This window comes from Podarcis bocagei (genome assembly GCF_964188305.1).
Source record: "Podarcis bocagei genome assembly, chromosome: 4".
Classification (NCBI taxonomy): Eukaryota; Metazoa; Chordata; class Lepidosauria; order Squamata; family Lacertidae; genus Podarcis; species Podarcis bocagei.
In genome coordinates this window covers 69,801,065-69,828,447 of record NC_138128.1, presented here as the reverse complement: position 1 = coordinate 69,828,447, position 27,383 = coordinate 69,801,065, and the positions used below count along the sequence as shown (strand labels likewise).

Sequence of the window (27,383 nt, the reverse complement as noted above, 5' to 3'; positions counted from 1 at the left end):
TGCCCTTCCAGTGCAGATGTAGAAATATATATTTCCCATTCGCTACCTAGCTTTTGGGCAGGGGAAAGAAGCATATATCTAGTTTTCCCCACCAGAAACAGAAAGGTTGCTCTGTTTGGGATTTTTCCAGATGGACTAGATGCCAGGGCTCAGAATGAGGAAGAACATAGGCTTAGTTCTCTCAAGAGGCTGAGCATTATTGAGGCTTCATGGGATTACAATGCACAAAGGAGACTGAGTCATGCTTCCTGAACCTATCCTCCTCTCTCATGTCCTCACCACTCAATCTGCACACCTCTGACCTTATAAGGATAACTTCTGCAGCAGGAAGCCTACCATAAGGAGATTGGCTCCATATGTGATTTAGAATCCTGGACAATATAAACCATGAGACAACGAGGACACAACAGAAAGGGAGAGACAGAAACTGCAACAGCATTCTCTCCTTTTTCATAGCTATAATCTCATGGGAGAGGACACTCAAACAGGACTCTGAAGGCAAACTGAACCTGTATCACTGGTAGAAGCTCTCATGACAGAATGCTCTTCCATATAAAGAATTCTCTGTAACTAGAAAACCAGAAGTCAGGGAGAAAAACTTAGCCTGGCCAGTGGGAAAGCCATTTTTTTCTCCTCAATAATGCCCTAAATGAAGTACAATATTTTACTAATAAACACATTTCTGTCTGCAGTTTTGATCAACGTATACATTTTTTCCTAATATAATGCAGTTTGTATGCTATTTTCACTAATATATACTCATTTATTCACACCTTTCTTCGAATATTTGCATTTTTGTAAACATTGGTTGGCGAACTGCATTGCGAAGGACAGAATGAATTTTGTTCTCGATTTGCATACCATTTTGGAAAGTGTAAAATTGGCTTCAAATACGAACTGAATTGAATTTCTCTCCTCTCCATCACACGAAGATTCCTATTCACAAACTTTGTCTGGGATCTTCAGCAGTTGTATGAATGACGCAGTCAGCAAGCTAAGGACATTTTCTGCAATGAGTGTGCATGTGTTGGTTCATTCATTTGTGAAGCCTGCTATTTTTCATCTCTATTCCCAAACCTATTTCATCTGTTGCCTTGTATTTGTGGAAAGTGGGAGATCATTATTCTTTCTCCAAACCCCCTCTGGTGCCTGCTGCTGCTTTGCATATATTTTATTGTACCTCTTCTCCCCGAAGGAGAGTCAGGTCACAGTGCTCCATGATGGAATGAGGCAATCTGTCAGTCATATGTCCATGAAGCAAATACCTATGGGCTGCCTTATGAATTGTGATTCGTTAGAGGAATCTTATTCTCCTGAGTCCCAAATCTTGTGTGGATAAATTATAGCACAAGTGAGATAGAAAAGCATGTGGCTGTTAAGAAGAGGGATAGTGAATAGGCTCATCATAGGTGGTGTGAGTTAGAAATAGCCACAGAAAAAGAGAGGAGAAAATTAATTTATAGACTAATATTATATTAAAAGGTAAAGGTACCCCTGCCCATACGGGCCAGTCGTGTCCGACTCTAGGGTTGCGTGCTCATCTCGCTCTATAGGCCGTGAGCCGGCGCCGTCCGAAGACACTTCCGGGTCACGTGGCCAGCGTGACGAAGCTGCAGCTGGCGAGCTAGCACCAGCGCAGCACAAGGAAACACCGTTTACCTTCCCGCTATAAAGCGGTACCTATTTATCTACTTGCACTTAAGAGTGCTTTCGAACTGCTAGGTGGGCAGGAGCTGGGACCGAACGACGGGAGCTCACCCCGCCGCGGGGATTCGAACCACCGACCATGCGATCAGCAAGTCCTAGGCACTGAGGTTTTACCCACAGCGCCACCCACTTCCCTTTAATATTATATTAACAGGTAGCAAATATACAGCCTGACAGTGGTAAAGGTTTGAACATACAGAACAAAACAAGAAAACATGAGATTTATTCTGTACAGTGGTGCCTCGCAAGACGAAATTAATCTGTTCCGCGAGTCTCTTCGTCTTGCGGTTTTTTCGTCTTGCGAAGCACGGCTATTAGCGGCTTAGCAGCTATTAACGGCTTAGCGGCTATTAACGGCTTAGCGGCTTTAAGAAAAAGGAAACAAACTTGCAAGAACTTGCAAGACGTTTCGTCTTGCGGAACGACTCAAAAAATGGAAAACTCTTTCGTCTAGCGAGTTTTTCGTCTTGCGAGGCATTCATCTTGCGGGGCACCACTGTAGTTTCAAACCTCTTGATTGGTTCCCCCTTTCACATGCAGATACACATACACACTCAAAAAAGAAGGGCTGGATTCAGTCATCAGTTGCATTCACATAGCTATCACTTAAGACAAGATGGTTATTTTCACTCATGGTGAGATGTCTTAATCTGCATTTTCTCAGTGCTGTGTTTGTATGCAGGAATAATAGGTAAAGGTAAAGGTACCCCTGCCCGTTCGGGCCAGTCTTGCCAGACTCTAGGGTTGTGCACTCATCTCACTCTATAGGCCGGGAGCCAGTGCTGTCCGCAGACACTTCCGGGTCATGTGGCCAGCGTAACAAGCTGCATCTGGCGAGCCAGCGCAGCACACAGAATGCCGTTTACCTTCCCGCTGGTAAGCGGTCCCTATTTATCTACTTGCACCCGGAGGTGCTTTCGAACTGCTAGGTTGGCAGGCGCTGGGACCGAACGACCGAAGCGCACCCCGCTGCGGGGATTCGAACCGCCGACCATGCGATCGGCAAGTCCTAGGAGCTGAGGTTTTACCCACAATAATATCCCTGTGCAAATTTGTAGTATTTCATTCTCTAGTCATTCTTTTATACTGCTATGTCCTCTTTTTATGTCCTAAAAGTCATAGTTAATCATGCACTCAACAAGATATTTTATTAGAATCGCTCTTTGGTTTCAATTTATTCAATGGAATGAAGACAATTTCTGAAATACGTGGTTTCAATTATCCTGTGAAGCTTGCCTAGAGATCTGCTAGTTTACAGATCTCACTGCCTTTCTAGTAAGCTATGTAACAAAGAGCCTCAAAATGGGTGTTTTGTTTTGTTTTACGATAGTAGAATATATTTCTTAGGCTTAAGCCCAGGAGCCAGGCTGGTACTCTTCCCTGACTCAAGGCATTTTCCTTGACACATACACAAAGCCCACTCACATCATGCTTCTGTAGATGGGCCAGTCAGCTGATAGTCCTTTAGATCGGCTACCTACATGGCTGCAGAACAGTCTCCTGATTAATTCTTCCTCTCATAATATGGAGCAAGGAAAAGAACCTTAGTTTTTGTTTTGTTTTTTGTAGTTTCTGGCGTGTTGCTTCTGGCATGTTAGTTTGATAACTACTCTGCAAGGATGATCCACAAGATCACAACCACCACACAATTTCTGGTGCTCCAGAAAGCTTCACCAGTGCAGCTGCTCCTGTCACAATCTATACCTGGAAACGGAAACACCTTTGTCGCACACATTACGCAGTTGTTCTTTTAAGCTTCATATGCACAAATTGCATAAATCACTGGTGATACTTCAGCAGTTGGACCAACTCTTTTTTTAACACCTACCGTCACTGGCTGGCAACTCTACTTTCCTTTCGGACTACGAGAGGCTATTCCATATGACTTCTGTCAGTCTTCTGTGACTTCCTCTTCTTAGCTGCATAACTAGAATTGAACAACTAAGAATAAACAAGCCAGGAACTAATAAACTGACTATACAGCTACATCTTCTTATTGTGAATCAGAACACCCAAAGAGCTGCAGCACCCAATAGCCTAGATGTTTTACTCTCAAGTAAATGTACACAGGATCACAGCACATATTAAAAAAGAACTGTTTCTGTACCATCAGCACTAACAGCAGCCTCAACTTTGTGTAATTTTTAGAGATTTAGCATCTTGTGTTAATTGGTTGTTCTCTCCAACCCTCTACCCCCCTCCCCCAAGGCAGGTCTGAGGAATCATCTTGTATCATTTTTCCTTCATTTAATATACAGACTTTGTACTAAAGAAGGTTAACATGGAAAAAAAGTGAAGAAAGTGTGTGGTTTCTTGTTTTGAACAGCTACCGATTAACGTTGGCTTAGAAGCAACCTAATTAAACAATTTTCTTATGCTTGCACAGTCAGCCTTTTCCCCCTCTCTTCAAAAGCTTTATAAAATTTAAATCAGCAAAATCCTAGGGAATACTACCTTGGCTTTAGGGTAGAGGTGAATGAGTGTCAGCTTAGCAAAGTAAAGGAGGGAAATGAAGTGAGAGTTTCAATCTGAAGCATTAACATGTTTTAGCTTGTGGCTGGGAACCTCCAGAGGTTTGGTTCAGATAAGCTCAGATTCTTATCCTAATCTCCAAAGCTACTCCAACTGGTACTTTCCATCACCTAATCCTGCTGTAAGAAGCTTTGAAGGGGATTCTGTGACCTTTCTTACCCAGCAGATCCTGCAGGGGGATCTTAGAGGTGGCTTTCATTGTCCTTTGGAAGAGTAAGCTGGGTTCTTCAGACACCTGTTTTATCTTCTTTCCATGCCTCATGACCTGATTCAAGGAATGTCCTTCAGGGAATGGAGAACAGCAGAAAGAATGTGATTTGGGGGAGAGAAAATGGAGAGAGGTAAATAAAGGACACAAGCCCTGTGTTGTATCTCTCTCCTCCCTTCATGGGCTCTTATATCCTCCCATATTTCCTGGTTCTCAGCAAAGCATAGTTTATGCAACCCACATTTGTCTGCAGACCAGAACTGGAGATCACAATTTTTAAAAAATCTTGACTATGCAAACAATAGTTTGCCCACTGTGGACAAAATGTGGCTGTATGACAGTAAAGAGAAACTTAGATGTGACTATGCAGATATCCTGTTCCTACCAAGAGAGGAGTGAGGGAGCTCAGTTTCATAATCTACTTGGGGCAGGACAGCTGTCCAGCAAGACCAAAAAAAACCCAATGCTTATGGCAACATTTCTGAAAAAAGCAAGACAGCTGTCTAGTCACATCAGGAGACTTGAGCTGGTCTGTTGTAGCAGTCAGGCAGCAAGTTTTAAATAGCCATAGTCAATATATTTGCATTTTTTTACAAACATATATGTGCTTAAAGCTGTTCCATAATCCAGAGAACATATTCATGTTTCTTCTTCTTCCCAAGCTAGGTTTAGGGATGGGACTCCTCAGGCTGCCAGGTATACACTGTGTCTTCTGATCTGAACATTAGTTCATAAAGTTGGCTATAGTTCCGTATTTCAGTATATCAACAGTCTATAGTCACTGGATATTAGGTGATTGTTTCACTTCTCATTAATTGAAGTGCTCACACAGAATGAACCTGCATAATTTTATCTGGTATTCTTGGCTGCAACTCCACATACTTGGAAGGAAGTTCCATTGATTTCAGTGACATTTTCTTCCAGTTAAGTGTGCAGAGTCTTGTGATCAATTATATTATTGCAGTTTTGAACTGAGTGCTGACTTGAGAGTGTCCTGAAGATGCATATGAAGTTATTTGCCAAAGTAACTCCAGTTGTGTGCTACATTGCAATTCCATTACTAGTACCAGGAAAAGGTCACTGTTAGGTACCAAATATTAGGTGCCTGCATTATCTTCTACAAACATGAGAGACAGAGAAAATTTCTCAAGCAAACTGTCTTCGTGAAAATATGTGACATTAAAAAATAAAAAAGGTCCCCTGTCTCATTTTGTACAGTATGCCAGATTTCATCTGGAGTGGAATATGCACAGTTGAGCTATAAAAACCTTAAAATAGAGGTTTGTACAGAAATTGCTTACAGAATTTTTAGGAGAGGCAGTGTTACATCTCCCAAAAGTATACTGCCAGCCAAGCAAAATTCCTTCATGTTCTTCATCAGTACAAATGACATCTAGCATACACGAGCATCATCTAGTGTGCAGTGAGAGGCTTTCTTCTTGCATTACACTTGAATGTACAGCTAGTCTAATGGGGTTGTATTCAACTAAGTCCTACACAGAGTTCACCCACTGAAATAAATGAACCTAAGTTAGTTATGTCCATTAACTTCAATGGGCCCATGGTATAGTTCAGAAAGAATGTTGGGAACACTGAGTCTCCTGATGTTCTGAACATTTGCAGAACAGCATCTACACCTTGCAATGCATTCTTGTTTTTATGTGGTCTTTTGGGCACTCATTATTATGATCATGTTTGCATTGCATCGGTGTTGTTTGATCCCCTTTGGTTCTTTTCGGGGGTCATCGTGTCTTGGCTCCATTTTACTTCTCCCCCTTTGCCCCCGATGCTGTTCAGCCCAATTAACAATGACAATGTAGGTTTGTTGTGATGCTATGTCTGATGCTATGTCATTGCAAATGTCACCCCTCTAAAGAGCAATCTGGTGGGTCACTACAGCCCAAGCAGTGAGCCAAGCAAGGCATCCCACCATGGCAGTGAGATCGCATGTGGTTCAGAGAAGGCAAAGAAGGAAGAGGAAACTGTCATCCCCATGCACAAAAATCATTATCAGGAAACAAAAGGGCACTGGGGGAAAATCAGAATGTTCATATTTTCCCCCCAATAAATACTTTTCTGTTTTCTTCCCAATAATCATTTATCTGTGTCTAATATGCTAATATTGGAGTAAATATTAAATAATGTCCAGTGCAGCCCTAAATAGGAATACAATAGCCGTCTCAAGCATGGTGCCCTTGAGATGTTTTGGACTAAAACTCCCACTACAAAACATCTGGAGGAGGCATCACATTTGAAGAAGAGACATGACAGCTTGATCTTGCCTGTTTTACTTGCTATTTTATTTTATTTTAATCTTCAAGATTTCTGGATGGCAAACTCCTGGATATCAATAAAGAATTCCAGCCGTACCTTGGGCAAGGAGGACGTATTTTGGAGATCCGCACTCCAGATGTGGTGGCCAATGTCAAGAAGCAGGCCCAAGCCGTAGGCTACACAGAAGGGGCCTTGCTGGCTCTGGCTGTCATCATCATCCTTTGCTGCATGCCTGCTATTTTAATAGTTATGGTCAGCTACAAACAGTAAGTATGCCAGCGCTCTGTATACATCAAAGATGAAAGACTGGGCTGTGCTTGGTGGCAGGTTTCATACTTTTGGTCACATTTCCAGCATACACATTTGAGGAGCCCTTCCTATTTAGGCTCCAGGTTCCACTGTCTCTCTTCCTCACCAAGAGCATTTACAGAAAAACTCAAGGCTCTACCCTCCTTGAAAACAGAGGCTCACCATTTGGGGGCAAGGCCCAGGACTAAAAGGTAGAAGATACACGTCGCAAATAAGGTTCCAGGTTTGTTCCCAAGACTTTAGAAGAACTAACAATTCAGCCAAATGAGCTATGGGTTTCTATTCAGCATACATCAGCTGCCTGTAGGTACCAAACCGTCTCCTTTTCTTCTCATACAACCTGATCACCCTTTCATCATGTTCTGAAAAAGGCCTCTCCCTTTCTGGTATGCTTCAAGGGATCATTAGTGCAGCAATCCAGTTTTTTCCAGGGGCTGCAACATAGATTTCTTGCATCCCCTCCATCTTTCAGATTACTTCCACCCTGTGAGTTCTAAACTACTCTGTGTGATCCCTCCGAGGGAAGTGCAGGAGGTCAAAATGGGCCATTTCAGTGGTGGTTCCCTGCTTGTAGAATGCTCCTATGCCCTTTTAAAATGTGTGTTTTTTGGGGGGGAGAGGTTATTGGGTTATTTTTATTTTGATTATATATTTTGTGGTTTTATATTTTGATTTTGTTCTGTGAACTGCCCCGAGACCTCCGGGTATAGAGTGCTGTATGAATTCAATAAATAATAATAACAATAATAATTTTAGACACCAGGCAAAAAATGTTTCCTTTTACTCAGGCTTTTGGCCCCTAATTTGGAATGTTTTAGGTGTTTGTTGTTGTTAGTATTGTGGCTACTGTTATTTATTAAATCTATGTACCACCCTTCAACAGAGGACCATAGGAAGGTTTACAATATGAAAACACAAATCTATGTACCACCCTTCAACAGAGGACCATAGGAAGGTTTACAATATGAAAACACAAGGATACATACCATAGTAACAACCAAAAGCAATAACCCTCCCCCACCACTAGCCCATTTAAAAGGCCATAGATAATTTAATTAGCCAAAGGCCTGGGGGGAAGGATGTTAGGGATCCAGACATGCTTCCCTGGAAAAAGCATTCCACAACCAGGGAGCCACCGTGGAAAAGGCCCATTTTTGTATTGCCGCCCTCCAGATTTCTTTTAATGGAGTAGGATGTGTTTAACCTGCTTTTTGCATGTGTGGATTCTTAAGTTTTTGATTTATTTTGGCTTTTATACCTGGCTTTATCATTTGTATTTTGAACTATTTTGTTGTATTACAAAGTTTGTCAGTTGCTTCATGCCTCTTTTGTGAAAGAGCAACTAATAAGATTTAGTAAGATTAATAAGGATAAGAATAAGAATACCTTGATGGTTTTTAAAGCCATATTCAATAGTACTCCTGTGTACCTGTCACCTGTGATCTGTACTAAAATAATAAGGAAATATGTGTATTTTCCTCTTCTCCTAAGGTTTTGCTATGCTTTAATCACCAAATATCAAAGCTAGCAAAATAACTATTCAAGTTAATGCAAGAATTAAAGCCAAATGAACATAACTGTCATCATTGGTGCACATAAAATGGAAACATTAAGAATTGCTTTATATTAAAATTGTGTCTGTGTGTCATAGCTACATTTTTCAATACTTTCCAGGCCACTGATCAGCTTAATATTCAATGAATTAATTTTTGCAGATTGTTAAAAAGCACAGTAAAGTTAAATGAATTTTACACTACTTGTTTTCCAGGGTGAAATAACAGTGTTGCAGCACTGCTCAGTGCCTCCTTGTATAGTTTGCAAATAGCCCAAAAATTATTGCTGCTCATTTCTATTAGGTGGCACCTCTGAAATTTTGGTATCCTGTACTGAAAAATAAATCAATGGTGAACCACAAATTATGAATTAATGAAAGTAGAGTGGCACATTTTAAATGGCCCTCAAAATGGAGAATAGCCTTGCTATTATTTTTAATTTCCTTTATATTATATCTATAATTTGAATTCAGAAAGTAATTGTAAGACTTATTTTTTCGTCTCCTAACATTTGAAAGCAACAACTCTAGTTGGAATTGCTGTTTTAATCACTGGGGTTTTTTGTTGTTGGGTTTTTTTTAAAAAAAAACAATACCAAACAATCAAAACATTCCAAATACCACATTGAGAGAGACAAAATACATAAGTGACCCACACGTCCCCATTACACACTGGAAATAATATATCTATAAATGCCAAACATATAGGATTGATTACAGCAACAGATTTGTGAAGTTAACCACAGCCATCTTTAAATCTTAGAGATGATCAGTGACATGATGGCTAAATGAAGAAAATCCAGAATATCAATATAAAGTTCAGAATAACATAACTCTACAAAACAAAAAGTGAATGTGTTTTAGGTTCTTCTTGTGAGGAATTAATGATAGAAATTAAGATAGACCAGCTATAAAATGTATCACTGATAATGTTGACTCTAACTACTCTGCAGTGTTGTGCTAGTTTGTTTACAGGCACTGTCTTCCAAAGCTATCATGCCAGTTTTTCATAGTTAACAAGTGACCACTTCTCCATAAGACTGCAATCTCCATCTGGGCTGTTTTCAGGAAATTTATTATTAACGACTTAAACAAAACATTGGCTTTTGTAGACTGTCTTTAGCCAGTGAAATTCTTCATGCAAATCACATTATTACAATGATTTTTTTTTTAAAAAAAAAAACCTTAAGTAATAAATTGACAACTGCAAAGCATGACCCATTCCCTGCTGGAAATTCCATAGGGCCACTTGAAGACCTTTGCATGCCTTCTTAGCCCTAAGCCCAGTGCACCAGTAAACTATTTACTTGCACACCACAATAAATTGAACTATGGCTTTGTAGGACTACATGAACATAGAGGCTCCCAGAGAGGAGCTTGCAGCCACTTTGCTCTTCCACAATCCTTAGCTGAGTGTGTTATGGCAGTAAAGCCAAGGTTTTACTTAGTGTGTCATCTAAATCTACAGTTGGGGCTAAGCTCTTTCTTCCTTAACCACGAACAGTGGCCAATTTACATGTGATTGTTTTAAAGGAAAAAAGCTTGCTGTTTTATTTTAAAGAGAGGACATTTATATGACACGCCAGCTGCTGTCTCAGAAGATACCGTACTTTAACTCCTATATGAGAATGGTGGTTCTTCTCTTAAGATGGTGTTTTGTCATATGTGGTTTTCCTGGGTATAGTAAAATGGTTAATTTAATTTGCATTGCCTGATCAGTGATGCCTGTTTAGTTTATTAATTGACTCCTTAAGACTGTAGTACTATACACATTTACTTGGGAGTAAATCCCATTGAAATCAACAGGGTCTACTTCTGAGCAGACCTTTATATGATTGCACTGTTAACTGACTAACCCATTAATGTTTTAGCCATAATGTGATTTGTACAGTTAAATTTAATGCCTTGTGAAATTTATTAGATTTCACAATGTGAATTATTTTTACTAAATGAAACTCACAACTTTTGTTCTCTGTTTTATCACTCTGCATAACAAAACAGATTTAAAGAGTAAGTATTTATTTTTGGCCTTGTTTCAAATGCATTACATAGGATAAATAAATATCACTGGGGATTGTGGCCTGAGGAGAGGGAGGGTGGCCGAGGAAAAATCCCAAGGGCCAGATGGAAAGAACTTGAGGGATACATTCTGCCCCCAGATTTTCCACCCCTTGGCTATTGCATGTTGAAAGCAGAGATCATATTGAAATACAGGTCTCCATATGCCACTTTTAATATTGGCTGAAGTATTCCTACGGAAAGCAATAAAGTTAAACTATGAAAATGGCATATATCAGAGTATGCCTACATTTTAAAAGAGAGAGGATAATTATATAGCCTGTATAGTGTAAGATAAGAGTTATCAAGATAGATAGATAAATAGATAGATAGATGTCATGTTGTACTGCATGGTGTGTTTGTGTGTGTAAAGGAAGTACATTTCCTTAAAAACTGCTGAATCTTGAACATGGCTAGGAATGACAGAGGAATGAATAGTATAATTGCCTTAAGAATAAATCCCGGTGTATTTTCCTAACACAGACTAATCAATACATGGATTGTTAGGTCAGCAGTAACACACTGAGATAATCTGGTTTTATCTGCTCTGTAACACAAATGCAGCTTCTTTTCTTAAATTTACTTGGAAATAAGCTCCATTGAAAACATCATTCGCTTTCATGTTTAGGTATCTCAGGTATCCATTTCCAAGAGTGAGAGGTGATATTTAAAACTCTTTCAGAACTCTCACTAAAGGATATTTTATCATAACTTGAGTTGCATACAGTATGTCACAAGCAAATAAAAAAAAGTCAGGAGCCAGATTTTATTCTGCCATGTGGTGCATTCAAATTCTCTTCTTAGTATTGTCACCAAACACGAGGTGAAAAACTGCAACAAATATCCCTTTGGGGGCTGTCGCGGCTGATGTGTTCTTGGTGGGAGACCATGTATGACACTCTCCATTTCCTTTCCATGTGACTCACCAAAGGAGACAAGCAGAATGTGCAAAGACGGCTCGAATCCAGATGGCCTTACCAGCTGGCAAACCAGCAAGCACTCCTGCCCATAATCTCTATGAAGAACTCGGCGACAGCACCATGTAAGTCCTCGGTGATGTTTGCGGTTTAAAATACTAGCAATTCAAAGTATAACTCTGATGCTTCAGAAATTACAGTTGACATTGCTGTGTAAATTCAAGAACAGTTGCATCCAGGGAAAATGTATCTCAAATAGCATCATATAATTTTCTCCAAAGCATTTTTTAAAAAAAACCACTTTAACAACATGTTTGACAACAGCGTATCATTTCAGAAATAGTTTACAGCTTTTAAATGCTGGGCGTGATCCAGCATTCAGTATCATCAATAGAGAGTTGGCTGTAGAAGCCTCCATGTGTGGGCATACCTGGGCAGCAAGCCATGCCTTGGCAATATCATTTTTTGCTACTATACCTTTTTTCATGATCCGCAGCTTATTGGGTCTGGGCTACCCCTTCTGTGCAGATTATTCCTGCTTAGAGCTATGGTGAGAAGAGACAAGCTATGGTGGGAAGATTGCCCAGGCAGATCCTGTGCCAAGAAGGGTTGTTGCATCAATTTCTAGGCGTCACCACATCCTCGGACAATTGGAATGGGGGAGATTGATAGCCCATGAGCTTTGTGGGTCCTAGCATTTCTCACTGGTCACTGTATCCCGAGTGACATGCCAGTTAATCTGACTTTCAGGTATCAGCAAGAGTCAAGGGTTGGTTATCAAGGCCCAGGGAACAGTGGCGTAGCGTGGGGGGTGCAGGGGGGGCCGGCCGCACCGGGCGCAACATCTGGGGGTTAGGGTTAGGGGGCGCAAATCCACGGGTTAGGGGGCGCAAATTATTTGCCTTGCTCCGGGTGCTGACAACCCACGCTACGCCACTGCCAGGGAAGTTGCCAGCCTAGGATAGAAAGATAGAAAGTGTGGTCAGAGCCAGGTCAAGTTCTAGGGAAGGGAGCTCAGGATCTGAGGGAGCAGAGCCAGTGATGTCATCAGAGCGGAGACAAAACAAGTTAAATCTGGAGGAAGCAAAATATGTCACAGCACCAGGATTCTGTACTGCTGCTTTCACTGACATGCTACTCACACTATGAAGCTGGTTCTGACACCAGGGTTTTATGGCGTAGAGTCAATCCACCATGGGGTCAGCTGTAAATGATGGAAGTGATATTCAAGCAGGCTGGTATTTCAACCAGAAAATTGCATTCTTGACATACAAAACTTGGAACGTCTAGCTTGCCCAGGAATTAGTGCATGGGTGATGCAGGAGGTAATCTTCCATTATTTAGTATGTGGCAGGATAAGTCCATGGCCCTGTAAGGGATGTGATGCCATCCACCTGTACCACAGCATAGGAAGCTCTCTCCTTCTAATGGGTTGTGATTGTAGCTATATACATCAGAACTTCCTGACCACCCCTGCACCTCATGCAGAAGTTCTGGATAGTGCTCAACAAAAAAATTAAGGAAAGCGTGTGGTCACCAGGTTTAGGGTCTGTACATTTATGAATAGCACATGTGAATGAATTAATCTGTTGTTCTTTTTCAAGAGAGTGTGTGTATGTGTTTTATTAACTTCTGCATTAAAGTGGAAATTGTACGAAAGCTTATCATCACTATACTGTCACTTGCCCAGAAAATGTCATTACTTATGACATTTCATAACATTTCAGCCTGTTTAGTCCTTAAAAATTATTGAGTGCAAAATCCCAGTAATGAGGGAGGGAGAGTTTCAAGAGGGAGGACAAGGTTGTCACAGGGGGTTAGGAACATGGTATGCATGTACAGAAGTTCTAATGTCCAGATATAGATCGGATAGAGCTCAAAATCCAAAGAGTCAAAAATCCAGCCCAGCACTCTATGCAGCACTGGGAGCCAATTATGAAGATGGCAGTGGAATGAGATTGTTTTTAGAAATGGGACTTACTTCAGAAAACCTGCTGTGCCCAGAGAAGATACTGAGAGACTTTGTGGATTAAGAACGCCTTGCTTTGCTTAACTGTGTTGTATTTAAACCTCATCGGTGAAATTGTTTTTGTGCAAAACAATAACTTGTATCACTTCAGTAACTTCTTCAACTTGAAATTGAAGTGCCAGTGCTTCTGTGATCTCTCCAAATTTAAATGATAGGTGCTCTGAAGAGGACATCTGCTTCTAATTGCTTTTCTGATTTTCCCCGTATCACTCATTCTACTTGTTTTCTCTTGTTTTCTCATTGTTGGCTTTGGATTTACTCATAATATACACAACTATATACATGAACTAACATTTCATTTCATTTCATGTCTCATTTCTTCCTTTTCCTCTATCTTTGGACACATAGGCATCAGTAAGTAAACTCAAACCATTGCGGGTAATATTGTAGCAGATGGGGAAAGTAGTTGATTTTTGTTACTGAGAATTGCAATTATTTCCTAGTAATGTAGTAACTGGAAGACATTTATTTCTAAATCATTCAATGTACTATGTTCCAAAGGGAAGTAGGGCTAAGGAACTGAAAGCATTGTCATTGCACTGCGTGTGAAGACATTTCTGGTGAGTAGATTCTATCCCCTTCAGCTTGTTGGCACCTCTAAAATTTAGAGGCTGCAACCTGAAAACGTGCATTTACTGGAAGGCTCATTAACGCCAATGGGACTGATCGCTATTGAGCAGCTTAAGCTTTGCAATCATCAAATCACCAAAGAGTAGCCTTTTCATTTCACCATGTCTGCAGTTAGGCTAAGCCAAAATGGATTTGAGTTATAGGGAGCATAGAGCATAGCCTGCCAACCACTGCTCCTGAAAGCGCCTTGTTAGTGAAGTGAGCAGAGCTTGCACAGGAGTATCGCTTAGTGGGTTGACTCATTTAAATACAATTTCCATTTGCTCTTGCAAGCAGACCACATGGCACAACTGCCATGGGGATGCCGCTGAGAAGTGACTCATCCCACACTAACCCCGTAATCTTACAACTACTCACCATATGAACACAGCAATAGACTCCTGATCCCACTAGGAATATGAAGCATATGCACAGCATGTTACCATAAATCCATGATGTTTCAGATAGAACAGGGATTAACAGCTGTTTTGGTGACCATAAGGACTGTTCTAGCCCATTTGCAACACAAACATCCCAGTCCAGACCCTTATGTTTACAATAATTTACAACTGAGTTCTTATTCATATAGGTGCCCCTATGCATATTGACTCAACATGAAGCTGTCTCCTCCATTCAGATGAATGATAAAGCCCTTTCTGTGGCTGAGTCCATGTGTACTTCAGGTCTCTGAAGCCAAAAGAAATCACTAGACTGGGAACTTCCCTCACAATCCACTGTCCTGTCATTTTTATTTCTTTGATCCCCACTTACTATAAGCAAGAACCTAGACACCATGTGCACTCCTTGAAATAGATCTCATACACAATGCCTCTTTGTCATGGCTTTTGAGCTTTCAGGAGAAAATTCAGATTTATAAAAAAGCATTAGCTTTTGAAAGGCATTTGTTTAAATTAAGAAGATCAAAGTTTACCTTATTTGCCTTCCCTTGGTAAGAGAAGTGAACCACTTCCCTTAGTAAATAAATAAATGTCTTGTGTTTGTAGCTTAATTACATATAGATTAATTACATGTAGCTCTAGATTCTTAGATATCCTTAGAAAGCTTTAGACGTCACTGTTTTTTGTTCACAGCATTCAGATTATATTTTCTCATTCAAATCAATGTCCATGCATGCTTCCTTACCTGTGATTATTTTCTTTCTTTCAAGTCTTTTTCTTCTCTATCAATTTCAACAAAGCAGGGGAAAAAAGTCAGTCTTCGAAGAAGGGGACCGTCAAAGGGCTATAAGCAGCTTTGCCTCTCGTGCTATTGAGGCCCACAAGCAATCTAATATCAATGGAACATTGAACAATAACTTCCCCAAATCTGCAAGTAATGTAACGCTTTTGTCTGATGAGAACCCATTGACAACTCAGAACCCTCTGTACATGGAGAGTGCGACCCAGGGTTCTTCTTATTCTGGGGTCCTGCCAGAGAGAAAAGATTTTCTGTCCCCCTTTTCTCCCAGAAAGTTAGCCTTGAAAAATTCTCTGTTGGGATGGCCTTTGGGAAGCATTCATCGGGCGTGGACTCTACCAACTCGTCTTCCCAGAAGACACCTTTCTGATGCTTTGAGTAGGGCAGTCATTATGGACCCAGTTCAGTGGGAGCAGGAGAGAATCAGGGCAGAGAAGGAAAGGGCAGGGATTCAGCACCGCAGAGCCGACGTTGGCAGTCCAGTCTTCAAAAAGATCATTGGCACAAAGATATCAGTCAAAGAGAAAGCAAGGCAGTTTGAACAGCAGGCCCTGCAGGAAATGAAACAAGTGAGATCCCGAGATATGAAAAGTTTGCGTTCACCGACACATAGCAGCTGCACTCAGGATGGAGAGAGCTCACTTGAGTTATCTACCGAAAGCCTCCTTCCATCTCCTGTCCATCTCTCACCTTCTTTTTCCTCCCTCAGTCCTCACTCTGAGGTTATTGAACTCGACACGTCTACTATACCTTCTGTGATCATAACTCACCATGATGCTCCTGAACGTTTGTCCCCTCCACCAACTCACAAGCCCATTCCTCCTTCCTTTAGGATCAAAATTCCAGCTCGCCAAAATCTTTTACCCTGTCAACCTACAGTGGAAGCAATGGAAATCATTCCTGATCCACCAAAAACCCCTCCACCGCCTCCACCACCTCCGTCTCCCCTCCCCCCACCACCAACTCCTCCCCCATTGCCACTTCCATTTCCTTCCCCTCCTCCCAGCCTTTCCTTATCGTCGTCTTCTTCTACTCTAAGCACTCAGCTCCTCTCCCCTGCAAAACACACCAAGTCACCCTCCAAACAAGAAGTGGTCTGCATCCCTGATTTACCTGACCCTCCTCGCCGGGAGCTGAAGGGGATTCTTAAAAACATCCAGAATTTAGCAGATATTGAAAAATCTGTGGCCAATATGTATAGTCAAATAGACAAAAACCACATCTTACCTAAGCACATCGCCAAGCTGAGGCCAGTTGCAACACCAGAACCACCAAGTACACAAACGGTGATTGAGACTGAGCACAGCCAGCAGAATGGAAACTTGAGCTGCATAGTGGAGGAACTTGAAAAAAGATTCCCATCGCAGTCCACTGCATTATGACAAACCTGTGCATGTTGCCTGATGTATAACCTGGTACCATTGCAAACCTGTTGCCCAGGACCCCAGGATCCACAGAACTGCTTTGTCATTGTCACTGAGAGTTTCTCTTCTCTTTCTCCGCTTTTTCTTCCTGACTTTGCAAACCTGCAAATCCATAATAACACCTTTCTTCGGCTGGTCCAGATGGTTTAATTTTATGATGCTTATTTCCCTATGGGAGTGCTGTCCTTATCTACTTTTTCAAAAAGTACTGCTTTTATTTCTTAGGTGGAGGAGGAGGCATTCCAGGACTAAAATCAGCGGACTGGAAGCACATGTTAGCTCAGATGCAATGCTAAATGGGGATGTTTTTGTTTATCGGGGAGGGGGGCATCCTTCCGTCAAAAGCGTTTGTATCAACAAGCAAAGCAACTACCCTGCAATGCAAAGAGGGGTTGTGGTGTCTTATTGCTTTCACGTTAAAATGTTCACCAGGGGAGAGGTCTTAACTTTTCACTGTAAGATGTTGGATGTCACTGGAAAGCAAGAGATAGCAAGCAAAACAGACTCAGCAAAAAAAAGTGGGGGGGGGGAGGAAAGCTGAAGTTATTACAATAACGTATCATCTTGTTCTGTAGATTGGAGAGGATGGCAGGCTTGTCGTGTTGATAAAGGTTTTCTGATTTGTCGTTCCACCTTCTCTTCCTTCTTTCTGTAATCCACAGCATGCCTTTCATTACTTTTTCATATACTGACACTGCATATTCTAAGACTTCACGTTTGTAATTTATTTTGTGTAAAAAGCATTTTATAAAAAAAGAAAGAAAGAAAATATTCCTATTAAAACACAGAGTTTCCCTATTCTGCATGCTACATTGCTCAGCATATTTCTTTCAGAAAGTCCCCCTCCCCTAATTTCATCAAATCTAATAAAGTAATTTCAATCATTATTACAAAAAGAGGGATTTATAAGTGTGCGGGTTTTTTGGTGGGGTAGATTTTGCAGGCATTTGGCTTGAAGTACTCCAAATGAAACCTATTTCTTAAATGATAATTTTATTAAATTGGGTAGCTGGCTCTCTGAATACATGACAAGCTAGAAGAAGAAAAAAGGCTAAAGGCCAAAAATAGATGGAGAAGCTAGAGCTATATAGGCAAATATCTGCCATTCTGTGGTAAAAAGCAGAGGGAGGGGCAGGGAATTATTTGGATCATGGGAATAGCACTGGGGAGATGGAGATTGAACATTTCCCCTCAAAACTGCTTTTAGCCATAGAGTGGGGGAAAGAGAGGTGTCTATACTGCACCAGACTAGCTTGCAGAGGAAAGTGGACTTCAGAAGCAGTTTTTCATAAAATGCAGAGGTCCGTCAACCTGAGCCAGGTGTAAAATAGTGATTGGCAGTGGAAGGGGGCAATTCTCTTAAAAATAAGGAACAAGGTACCTCTGATCATATTCACAGACCAGGGATTTGTTTTCAGTATCAAGAATGAGCTCACAGGTCTGCAATACACAAAATCCACTTGGTTTTCCCCCTCAGCTTTCTTCATTTCAGTAGCCTGGTTTTTTTTTAGAAGAAGAGGGGGGGCAATTTTTAAATTGTTGCTAGTCTTGAACAATTAGTGAGTCAGAAACCCTTGGTTATCTACTGAAACTCTCCAATGTCCTACCTTCTGTCCATCTAGGGCAGGGGTCAGCAACCTTTTTCAGCTGTGGGCCAGTCCACTGTCCCTCAGACCATGTGGTAAACCAGACTATATTTTGGAAAAAATAATGAACGAATTCCTATGCCCCACAAATAACCCAGAGATGCATTTTAAATAAAAGGACACATTCCACTCATGTAAAAACATGCTGATTCCTGGACCGTCTGCAGGCTGGATTGAGAAGGCGATTGGGCCGCATCAGGCCCATGGGCCTTAGGTTGCATACCACTGATCTAGGGCATAGGAAACAAAGTGACTTCCATCAGAGAAAGCATTGATTCCCCTCTTCAACACCATAGCAAAAGAGTCTCACTCTGGATATTCTTTCCATGAAAGAAAATGACAGTGTGTGATTTAATCACAGATCTTTGCTGTTGTACCCTGATTAGGATGTGAGTTCATCTCATCACATCTTTCCTCTTGCCCCTTCAAATCAGAATAATTATATTAAAACTAATATTTAAGAGAAGTGTTAATGAACAGTGTCAAAAGAAAGCATGTATTTGGAGTGAACTTTAAAAGCTTAAAGCCAGTTTGTTGGGCTAATATTATCAGTCATGCACAGACAAGTAATTACAAGGGTACTTTAGTTAAAGGTCTTAAAATATGCTGCTTTTCTTCACCGTCTGGCTTTTTCTCCAGTGGCTCTTGGGACAAGTATGGATGGCTCAATCAAAAATTGCTGAAGGTAGATTCTATTTTGTCCCAGAGCCAAGCGCTGCAAACTTCATCACTTGAGTTCTGCTGACACATTAGAAAATGCTTTGTGCTTAATAAAGTCTCCTATTCAAGGTGGAGTTTATTTCAGGTCCAGCGTATGTCATCAGTAGCAGTAATAGCCAGCTATGTAGTGAGTACAGTAATCAATTCATTTTCTTTTCTTGCTACAACAGAAGTTTAACATTTTTGAGCACTCTTGAGTATAGCACGACTTCAGGAACAGCAGGAACTCCTGAAATAAGAGGTTTCTAAATCTGTAAGTTTCAATTTGCTTCATTCTGTTATTTCAGAATGGCACTGAAATTGAACGAAATGCTGCAGTGCTGCATAACTAGCTAAATTTTCAAGCCTTATCAACATACTGTAACATGCTGCCATACAGTGTTCGAGTTCCTTTAAGTAATGGAAAGTTCAGGGCAGCCTTTAAAGCAGGGGTGAGAAACTTGTGCCCCCCCCCCCAAAGACACATGAAAGCATAAGAGCCCCGCTGGCCCATTTAGTCCGGCATCCCGTTCCCACAGTAGCCAACCAGATGTGTAGGGGAAGCCACCAAGCAGGGCATGAGCAGCACAGAACTCTCCCACTTACGTTACCCATCAACTGGTATTCAGAAACATACTATCTCCTATACTTCTATACAAGACGGGGCCCTCTTGCTAGTTCCACCACCCTCCTAAAACTTTTGGTTAGGGGGAGTGGCCCAGGAGAGGGCATTATCTGTGGCATCCCCTAAGCTGTAGGACTCCATCCCCATAGAGATGCATCTGACAACTTCATTATACAGTGGTACCTTGGTTTTCGAATGTAATCCGTTCCGGAAGACCGTTTGACTTCCAAAACATTCGAAAACCAAGCCGCAAAGGGCGGACTGCAAATTCAATAGAGAAAATGGGGGGGGGGGCTCAGTGGAAGCCGTTTGATTTCCGAGGCGCATTCGAAAATGGAAGCATTTACTTCTGTGTTTTCGGCGCTTGAAAACCAAAGCATTCGACTTCCGAGACGTTCAAAAACCAAGGTACCACTGTACAGTTTTTGGGAAATGCTGAAGACTCACCTCTTTACTCTGTCACAACCCACCCTGGGACCTTAGGGTGAAGGGTGGGGAATATATTAAAATAGTGGTGATGATATACTGAAGGGGTTTGCTGTCAGATTCCAGTTCACGTCACCCTCATGCTAGTCAGTAGCCAGGGAGGAACTGTTTCCAGAAGCATCTGTAGGGCTATGGGTTTCCCATTCCTGCTTCTCGTGATCAGTTTGCCTTGATGCGGAGCCCGCTGGGAAATTATCATGTTGCTGTATATCAGGGGTAGGGAACCTGGGGCCCTACAGATGTTATTGGACTACAACTCCCATAATTCCTGATCATTGTCCATGACAGTTGGAGCTGATGAGACTTGGGAGCTCAACATCATTCACAGGTTCCTCACCTTGGCTGTGTACAAATTAACCTGTTATTAAGAGGGTGCATCAGCAATCACACAAGCAGAGTCCCTCCCATAGTCAAGTCCTTGTGCATAATTTAAAGCAAAAATCAAAATAATCTTCGTTTTTACTTTTCATGTTAGACCAGACATTTTTTCCAGCCCTTGTGAAAATGTGTGGATTACATGTACCTGTCTGTGAGCAAGTAAGCCTCATGAAGTTCCAGCAGGCTTATTATTGTTGTTGTTTAGTCATTTATTCATGTCCGACTCTTCGTGACCCCATGGACCAGAGCACGCCAGGCTTACTCCAAGGCAAATGGATATAGGATTGCAGCCTCAATTACTGTTATTCAGGTGAAACCTGAAGATGGAGCCTTACATCATGTTGAGGTCCTTAAAAACAGTTTCCATGTGCTATGACGTCTGTAGTATGTTTAGATTCCATTACACTTCCTACTTTGAACAAAGCTAGTCATGTGGGTTTGAAGGGCTGATATGGGCAGACCAGAGAGGGCACGCGAAATCTATTACTGAAGAACATATTTTTCAAAGCACTAAATTATTCAGAACCAAATGGCCATTGCCTTTCAAAATTAGTTTCTAGTGGATCTCATCAAGAGGATAATGAATCTCTAATCATGTGTGACCTTCCATATGCAAGTGGGTCAGCTAGTACACAAGAAGCCTGTTTACAAAGGTTTCTTTAGTTCAGCCAAAGTTTAGACTAATCTCCTGGGTGAAATGAATGCTGTCATTCTAAAGAATGCTTTTTAGGGCCATAAATGGTGTCTTTTTTCCAACATAAATTATCATTTTGTTTGGGGTGGGATGCCATTTGCCTATGTTTCAGGTAGACCCGTAACCACCCCACTTCTTTTCAGGTAGACATAATTAAGGCCACATAGACACCATAAATTTAAAGCAATAGCTGACAGAATTCTTCTGGTGCTTTAAATGTATGGTGTGGGTGTGGCTTCTGGCTGGCCTACTCTTCTTTTCCGCTTGTTTTGAAACCATCCTGTTTTTCCCCCCTTCCCCATACTTCCTATTTTAGCATTTCCTGCCATTTGTAAAGGGCAAATATATGAACTTTTTTGGTGCCTCCAATGTCTTTTAAAACAGGAGTAAAAGAAATTGCACCACAAGGATATCTCCTACTGCACATATCTGCAGCATGTAACATAAAGTGTCTGAAGCCATTGAGAAGACCAGTGTCCTCTGTGCTAGATATCTTGTTGGCCATTTTTAGCCTTGAGGGCCATGCACACCTGAAGTTTGGCGTTTTAAGGCCCCTTGAAAATTCAGTCCAGCTGACACTGCTCTGAGTGGCAAACCATTTTTGAAGCACTGTTTGATCAGAGACCAGAGAGGGACTCTGAAAAACTATATTCTGTTTACAGCAAGGATAGAATGGAACTGATTAAAGAGAAACAAGTGATCCTTCCATGAGCTATTTGAAAAGAGCCTGTGTATTTATCATTTACAGAGATAGGCAGTATCTTTGAAGCTTTAAATAGTAAAACCTTTATCTCAGGAGCCAAAAGTTGCAAGAAAGCATGTTCTAATTCTACATTCTGTTTACTGCCTTTGATTTGGATCTATCTTTTGGGTTTCATACAAGATAACAACTAAAATATGTTTAGAGTAAGGCAAATACACATAGGGATCTATCTATCCAGTAACTGGAGTTGACAAATTATAACTCCTTTAAATCTGTATCACCAAAAAATTGCAGGACAGTATGCAAACAATTGTGCAAATTATGTTTCTTGTATCCAGAAGTGGTGTATATTTACAGAAAGTGTTCTGACATCTGCTGCTGTTTGGACATGATTATATATCATTATTTGTTTTTTGAGATTTAAGAGATTTTTGCTCAGCTACTAGTATTCATTGAATAGTAATCCAGAAATGTTGACAGTTTGCAGGAGATAGGTCTATGGTTTTCCTTCAAGCCACTAGAATTACAATGTAGCTTTCACATTTAGCCAAAACCATAAATGCATTTTCAAGTTTTTTGTCTTTGTAACAATAATGATTAGAAATGTGCCTTACTTTTAAGAAAGAAAGATTGAAAAACAAAGTTGTCAGGAATTCAAATTATCTAAAAGATCATTGGTTGCACACATTAAGAGACTGGTAAAATGTGGTGGCAGGATTTCTAGTAACGACTGCATGTGTATAAGAAATATTATGTATATTGGTTCTTCTCCAGTTTTCCTTTAATACATAGGGCAATAGCATGGCTTGCCAAACTATTTTGAGGTCTGTTTTATAAAAATAAGAGAGAGAGAAAAGTATTATTTTGGTTTTATTATGAACAGTTTGCAGGTTATTACATAACTATTATGTAATGTTTTGTTATGAACAGTTTTATTTGACACTGTATCATTCAGTGCATATCAGTTCCCCGGCCTCTGATGTTGCTAAACTCCAGCTTCAATCAGGTCCAGCCAGCCTGCTCAGTGATCAGGGATGATGAGACTTGTAGTCCATCTGGAGTCCTACAGGTTCCCCACCTGAATTAAAGCAATAGTGTTGCTTATTTTGCTTGCAATATTGGATCACAGAAGCGTGTGCTCAGAGACAATTAGCTTCTTCCTTCTAGTGGCAGCTCTTTAAAACGTCATCTGAAGACTGAACCATCTAGAACATGATCATTGAGACTTGGGAAGCTGCGACCTGGCCAGCAGAAGAAGTATTATTGCCAGTCTCTATGTAAACGTAGAAGTGCTTTTGAGAATTGCCACTTGGGATCTGAGCCATCTTGGTTTTGGAGACTGTGGGTGGAGTTGCACATTCTATTGCTACCTTGTGCCTTAAAACCCGGACCACAACCTCTCTTCTGCAAAGTTGCATTCACAGGGAATAACAATGAGGACAAGGAAGTGGGTGGCAAGGTCTTTTCTGCCCACCCAGTACTCCTCACATCTTGGGTTTCAGGTCCATATTGCCATTGTGAGGATATACTGTACCTGAAACCTTAACTGGTGGGTTTTCAGGAGGAAATCAGTAGGTGGGAGAAGGCTTAAGCTGCCCCCCTCCTGCCTGCTGTTTCTCCCTATAAATTATGGCCTCTCGAACCACTCTCCCCCCCCCCCAACTTTCAGATCTATGTTTCTGTCAGTCAGGCACGCCAACTGGGGTGGGAGTGGTTGTGTGAAGGTGTGTCTGTGGAACAATGAACAAGGGAAAGTTAAGTTCCCCTGCTGCTCTCTGCCATTTTTGCTCTTCAGGTTTCCTCCTTTCAGTGCCACTTTGCTAAGAAGCAGCAGCCAGCCAGAGTTTTAACCATGAGGCAGCAATGGAACATGCCATACAAAAGAATAAAGCAATACTGCTTAGGTAGACTTTGAAAAGTCATTGATAATCCTAGTGATAAATCTCCATTTTAGATGTTCATTACTTTCCTATCAAATGGACTACAGCAATAATTTACCTCTGATAATCCAATACACAAGCTGAATGCTAATAGAAAAGCTTTGCAGATGGTAATATTAAAAATTAAATGTGATCCTCCAGACTCTTCTTTATTTCCCCCCTAGGTGTCATTAAATTGTTTCCCTCATCTGCTGCCTCTCTACTAGTTTAGCCTTAATATAATTGTGTGCATGTCTGCTTCAAGATAAAAAAATGTAAGTCCTAAACAGAACATGAAGAGATCAGTCCAGAGGAACTTAAGTGCTCTTAAAGCTGACTAAAACCAGTTGTCCATAAGCATGCAATTAAACACCTAATCTGGCAATCAATGCACAGTTACTGGGGGGCTGAGTCCCCTTGAATTTAGTGGGATATGTCGTGAGAAGATGTTAAGTCTTCAAAACTGCACCCTGGAAATGGATGCTGTCCCTTTGGCAGCTAGATCAAGCATACAGCGCAGCAGCTGCCCATTTCACCTTCTGCCCTTTGCCTGCCACATCCACTCTGCAGCACATTTTGAATCCGGCTTTCTACAATGGGGAGCATGGGGTGGAAGAAAGGTATCAGAGAAAATGGGTAGGGGAAGCCACAGCTACTTGCATCCCAATTGGTAAATCCAATTGTGTTTGTTCCGAAGTAACTGTGTATGGGATCGTCGTCTGCCTACCAAGTCATTTAAAGATTCCGTCTGTGAACACACCAAACATTTAAAGCACATTCCCCACACTAAAGAATCTTAGGAAATGTACTGTACTCCTCACAGAGTTAGAGTTTCCTGGAACCCTTAACAAACTACAGTTCTCCATTCAGTGGATTGCAATGTTTCCCTTCTACTGATAGAAGGTAGAATGGGGAAGAAAAGGAATTTCCGATGAAAGACTTCTGTCAACAGAAACATTGGATGCTACCCAATAGCCAGTGGAGCAACGTGACACTGTTGCTCTCCTGGCTTCTCAACATAGCAGCTGATTGGCACTTCCCAGCAGGGGGGGGGGTGCTTGGTCCACGGTAGCAGAGCCAATCTGCCACCACAAGGCCAGGTTCCTTGCACCTCACCCCTCCACAGTAACCCACTGTGTCAGGAAGCCAGGAGAGTGATGGTGTCTGACCGGGCCCACCTCAGCAGCCACTACTGACCTGTAGCTCCGCCATCCAAACTCCCAAGCTGCTTTGAAATTTCTCCTGGTTGGCTCCAGCTTGGAGTAGATCCATTGAAATCAATGGGGCCTAATTTAGTCATGACTAACTTGTAGAGCCATTAATGCACCTACTCTAAGCAAGCTAATTCTGGGTCCAACCCTCCATTGGCTTTAAGCTATTCAGTACTGTGATACATGAGGTGCTACCAGGAAACTTATTTCTGAGGGGCAGATCCTGATTTTCAGTATGTTCCATTCCGACCACAGTTCCATCTGAACTACGGATTTGATGGAAGATCTTCCTAGATGTGTCTTGACTTTCTGAAGTGACCCTATGGAAGGTTCCAAGGGCAGTAGATACAAGGGGAAGGCTTTTGAATATCTGACATGTGGCCAGCAGCTTTTAACTACAAATAGATGTTCCACCTTTGCTTCTATGCATTCTTAGGAGGGGGGAGAGAGAGAGAGTTACGCATATCTCCTTGGGAGATCTAGGATTAGGATATGGTACCCAGCCCATGTCAAATGAACCTTGCCTTCCTCGGTCAATTTTGGGTTCTCATTTTTATTATTCTGTTGGCAGTAATAATCCAAAGAAACCCACAGTAATCCAGTATTTAAGATATTTATGGCCTATTTTCATACTGTTGCCATCATTATCTGTTTCTTTGTATCTTGATCATTATTTCCAGTGCATTTGCCCAAGAGCCACCCTCATGTTAATGCCTTTGATGCCCTTTTTATACAAAGGTGAAACAAAGAAAATGTGATTGCCTCCCACATTCGTGTTCCAAATTAAGTCTCAAGGACCTTCTAGATTGGGAACCTGAAGCACAGCAAGGAAAAGTCCTCATAAGGATGCAACATAATCTATATGTCATGTTATTTGTTTTAGGGTAGTTCTACAGAATTCAGTGGGATGTACTGTGAGGCCCATAATGTTCTATTGCAAAGTCTTTACATTTTGAAGAAAATGATATTGTTAAAATGCATATTTATATTTACAACTTGAATAGCTGGATTAATGTCCTGTTTTTCTTGTGCTTAATTTCAGGCGTGGATATGCACAGCAAGAGGTAAGACACACCCTATATTTTAGTAAGAAGTTACCATTTACATTTTTTTCTCTTTAGCATAGCTTGGATAATTTTTGCATTTTATATTAATTGACTCACTGAACACAACATTTAAACTGCATTATCAATGAGAGTTGAGGATCTGCACAGCCGCAAGTGGAGTCCACTCAGGGATTTCCAAATACAGCACACCTGGCATCTCCTCAGTACCTGTTTTGTGAAATGCCTTTCCAAATTCTGTAATTATATTCCAAAGAAGTAATTTTTGCAGGAATGCTTGCCTAGTGTCTGAGCATTAGAAGTTGGAATGTTTCATGAATAGGGCCTGCACAAGGCATTCTGCATAAGAATGTATGAAAGCCTCTCTCCCATTTGTTGTTCAAAACCCAGTTGGACTGGCAGTTGTGAGATAAATGGGCTCAGGGAGCTAGAACCAGAACTTGCCAGAACAATGTGCTGGCACCTCTCAGCTGGGCCCCAGAAGTGGGAGGAGAGACCTGACCAGCCTCAGCAAAGTCCCCCTGCACCTCTGGCTTGCAAGGAGACCCTCCTGAGAGCACAAAGATGAAATCCCTTACAGACTCCAGAGCGGGTGTCCTCACGAGCTGGATGGGCATCTGGGCTTTACTGAGGCTCTTCAGCCCCCCCCCCCCCCCAGCTAACAGCTGATATATGCGAAATCCATATGATATGTGAGCTGGAGTGGCATGGGCAGGGGGCTTGTTAAGTTGCTCAGCTGAGGCATGGAAAGGCGCCCTTCGCCTCAGTTGAGCAGCCTCAACAAACCTCTGGCTGGTGAGAAGACCCTCTTTGGGCTCAGGTGGGTATTCTAAGGGAGGTACATTCTGGCACCTTTTTCGCTAGGAAAAAAGCACTGGCTAGAACTGCTACAATAAACATTTTCTACTTGAGAACAGATTTCCCAGATCAAAATACACATTTAGCTTCAGTTATATATATATATATAGATGACACCAAAGTATGTTAATTGTAACTTTTCCCTCCAGAAATAACTCTTCATGTGAGTTTTGAAGAGGAAATCTGTAAATTATACATGTGGCCCTGTCTGGTCTTTGACCACAATAAAGATTGATTGATTGATTGATTGATTGATTGATAGATACATGTGGTCACTCTTCAAA

The 27,383-nt window shown here is 41.4% G+C and overlaps 1 protein-coding gene and 1 long non-coding RNA gene across 19 annotated transcripts in view; both read left to right on the top strand.

Annotated features, from left to right (window-relative positions):
- PCDH15 (protocadherin related 15) overlaps positions 1–27,383 on the top strand; it is a 678,468-nt gene that overhangs the window by 639,116 nt on the left and 11,969 nt on the right. For all 18 annotated transcript variants that reach the window (XM_081189558.1, XM_081189550.1, XM_081189563.1 and 15 more), the window contains 3 exons: positions 6,769–6,987; positions 11,572–11,682; positions 26,220–26,241. In XM_081189558.1, coding sequence (XP_081045684.1) covers positions 6,769–6,987; positions 11,572–11,682; positions 26,220–26,241 — 352 coding nt within the window. The remainder of the gene's footprint in view (positions 1–6,768; positions 6,988–11,571; positions 11,683–26,219; positions 26,242–27,383) is intronic.
- On the top strand, positions 6,995–9,747 carry LOC308584813. The gene is made up of 2 exons (XR_014007029.1): positions 6,995–7,927; positions 7,986–9,747. It is a non-coding gene; the product is annotated as an uncharacterized lncRNA (long non-coding RNA).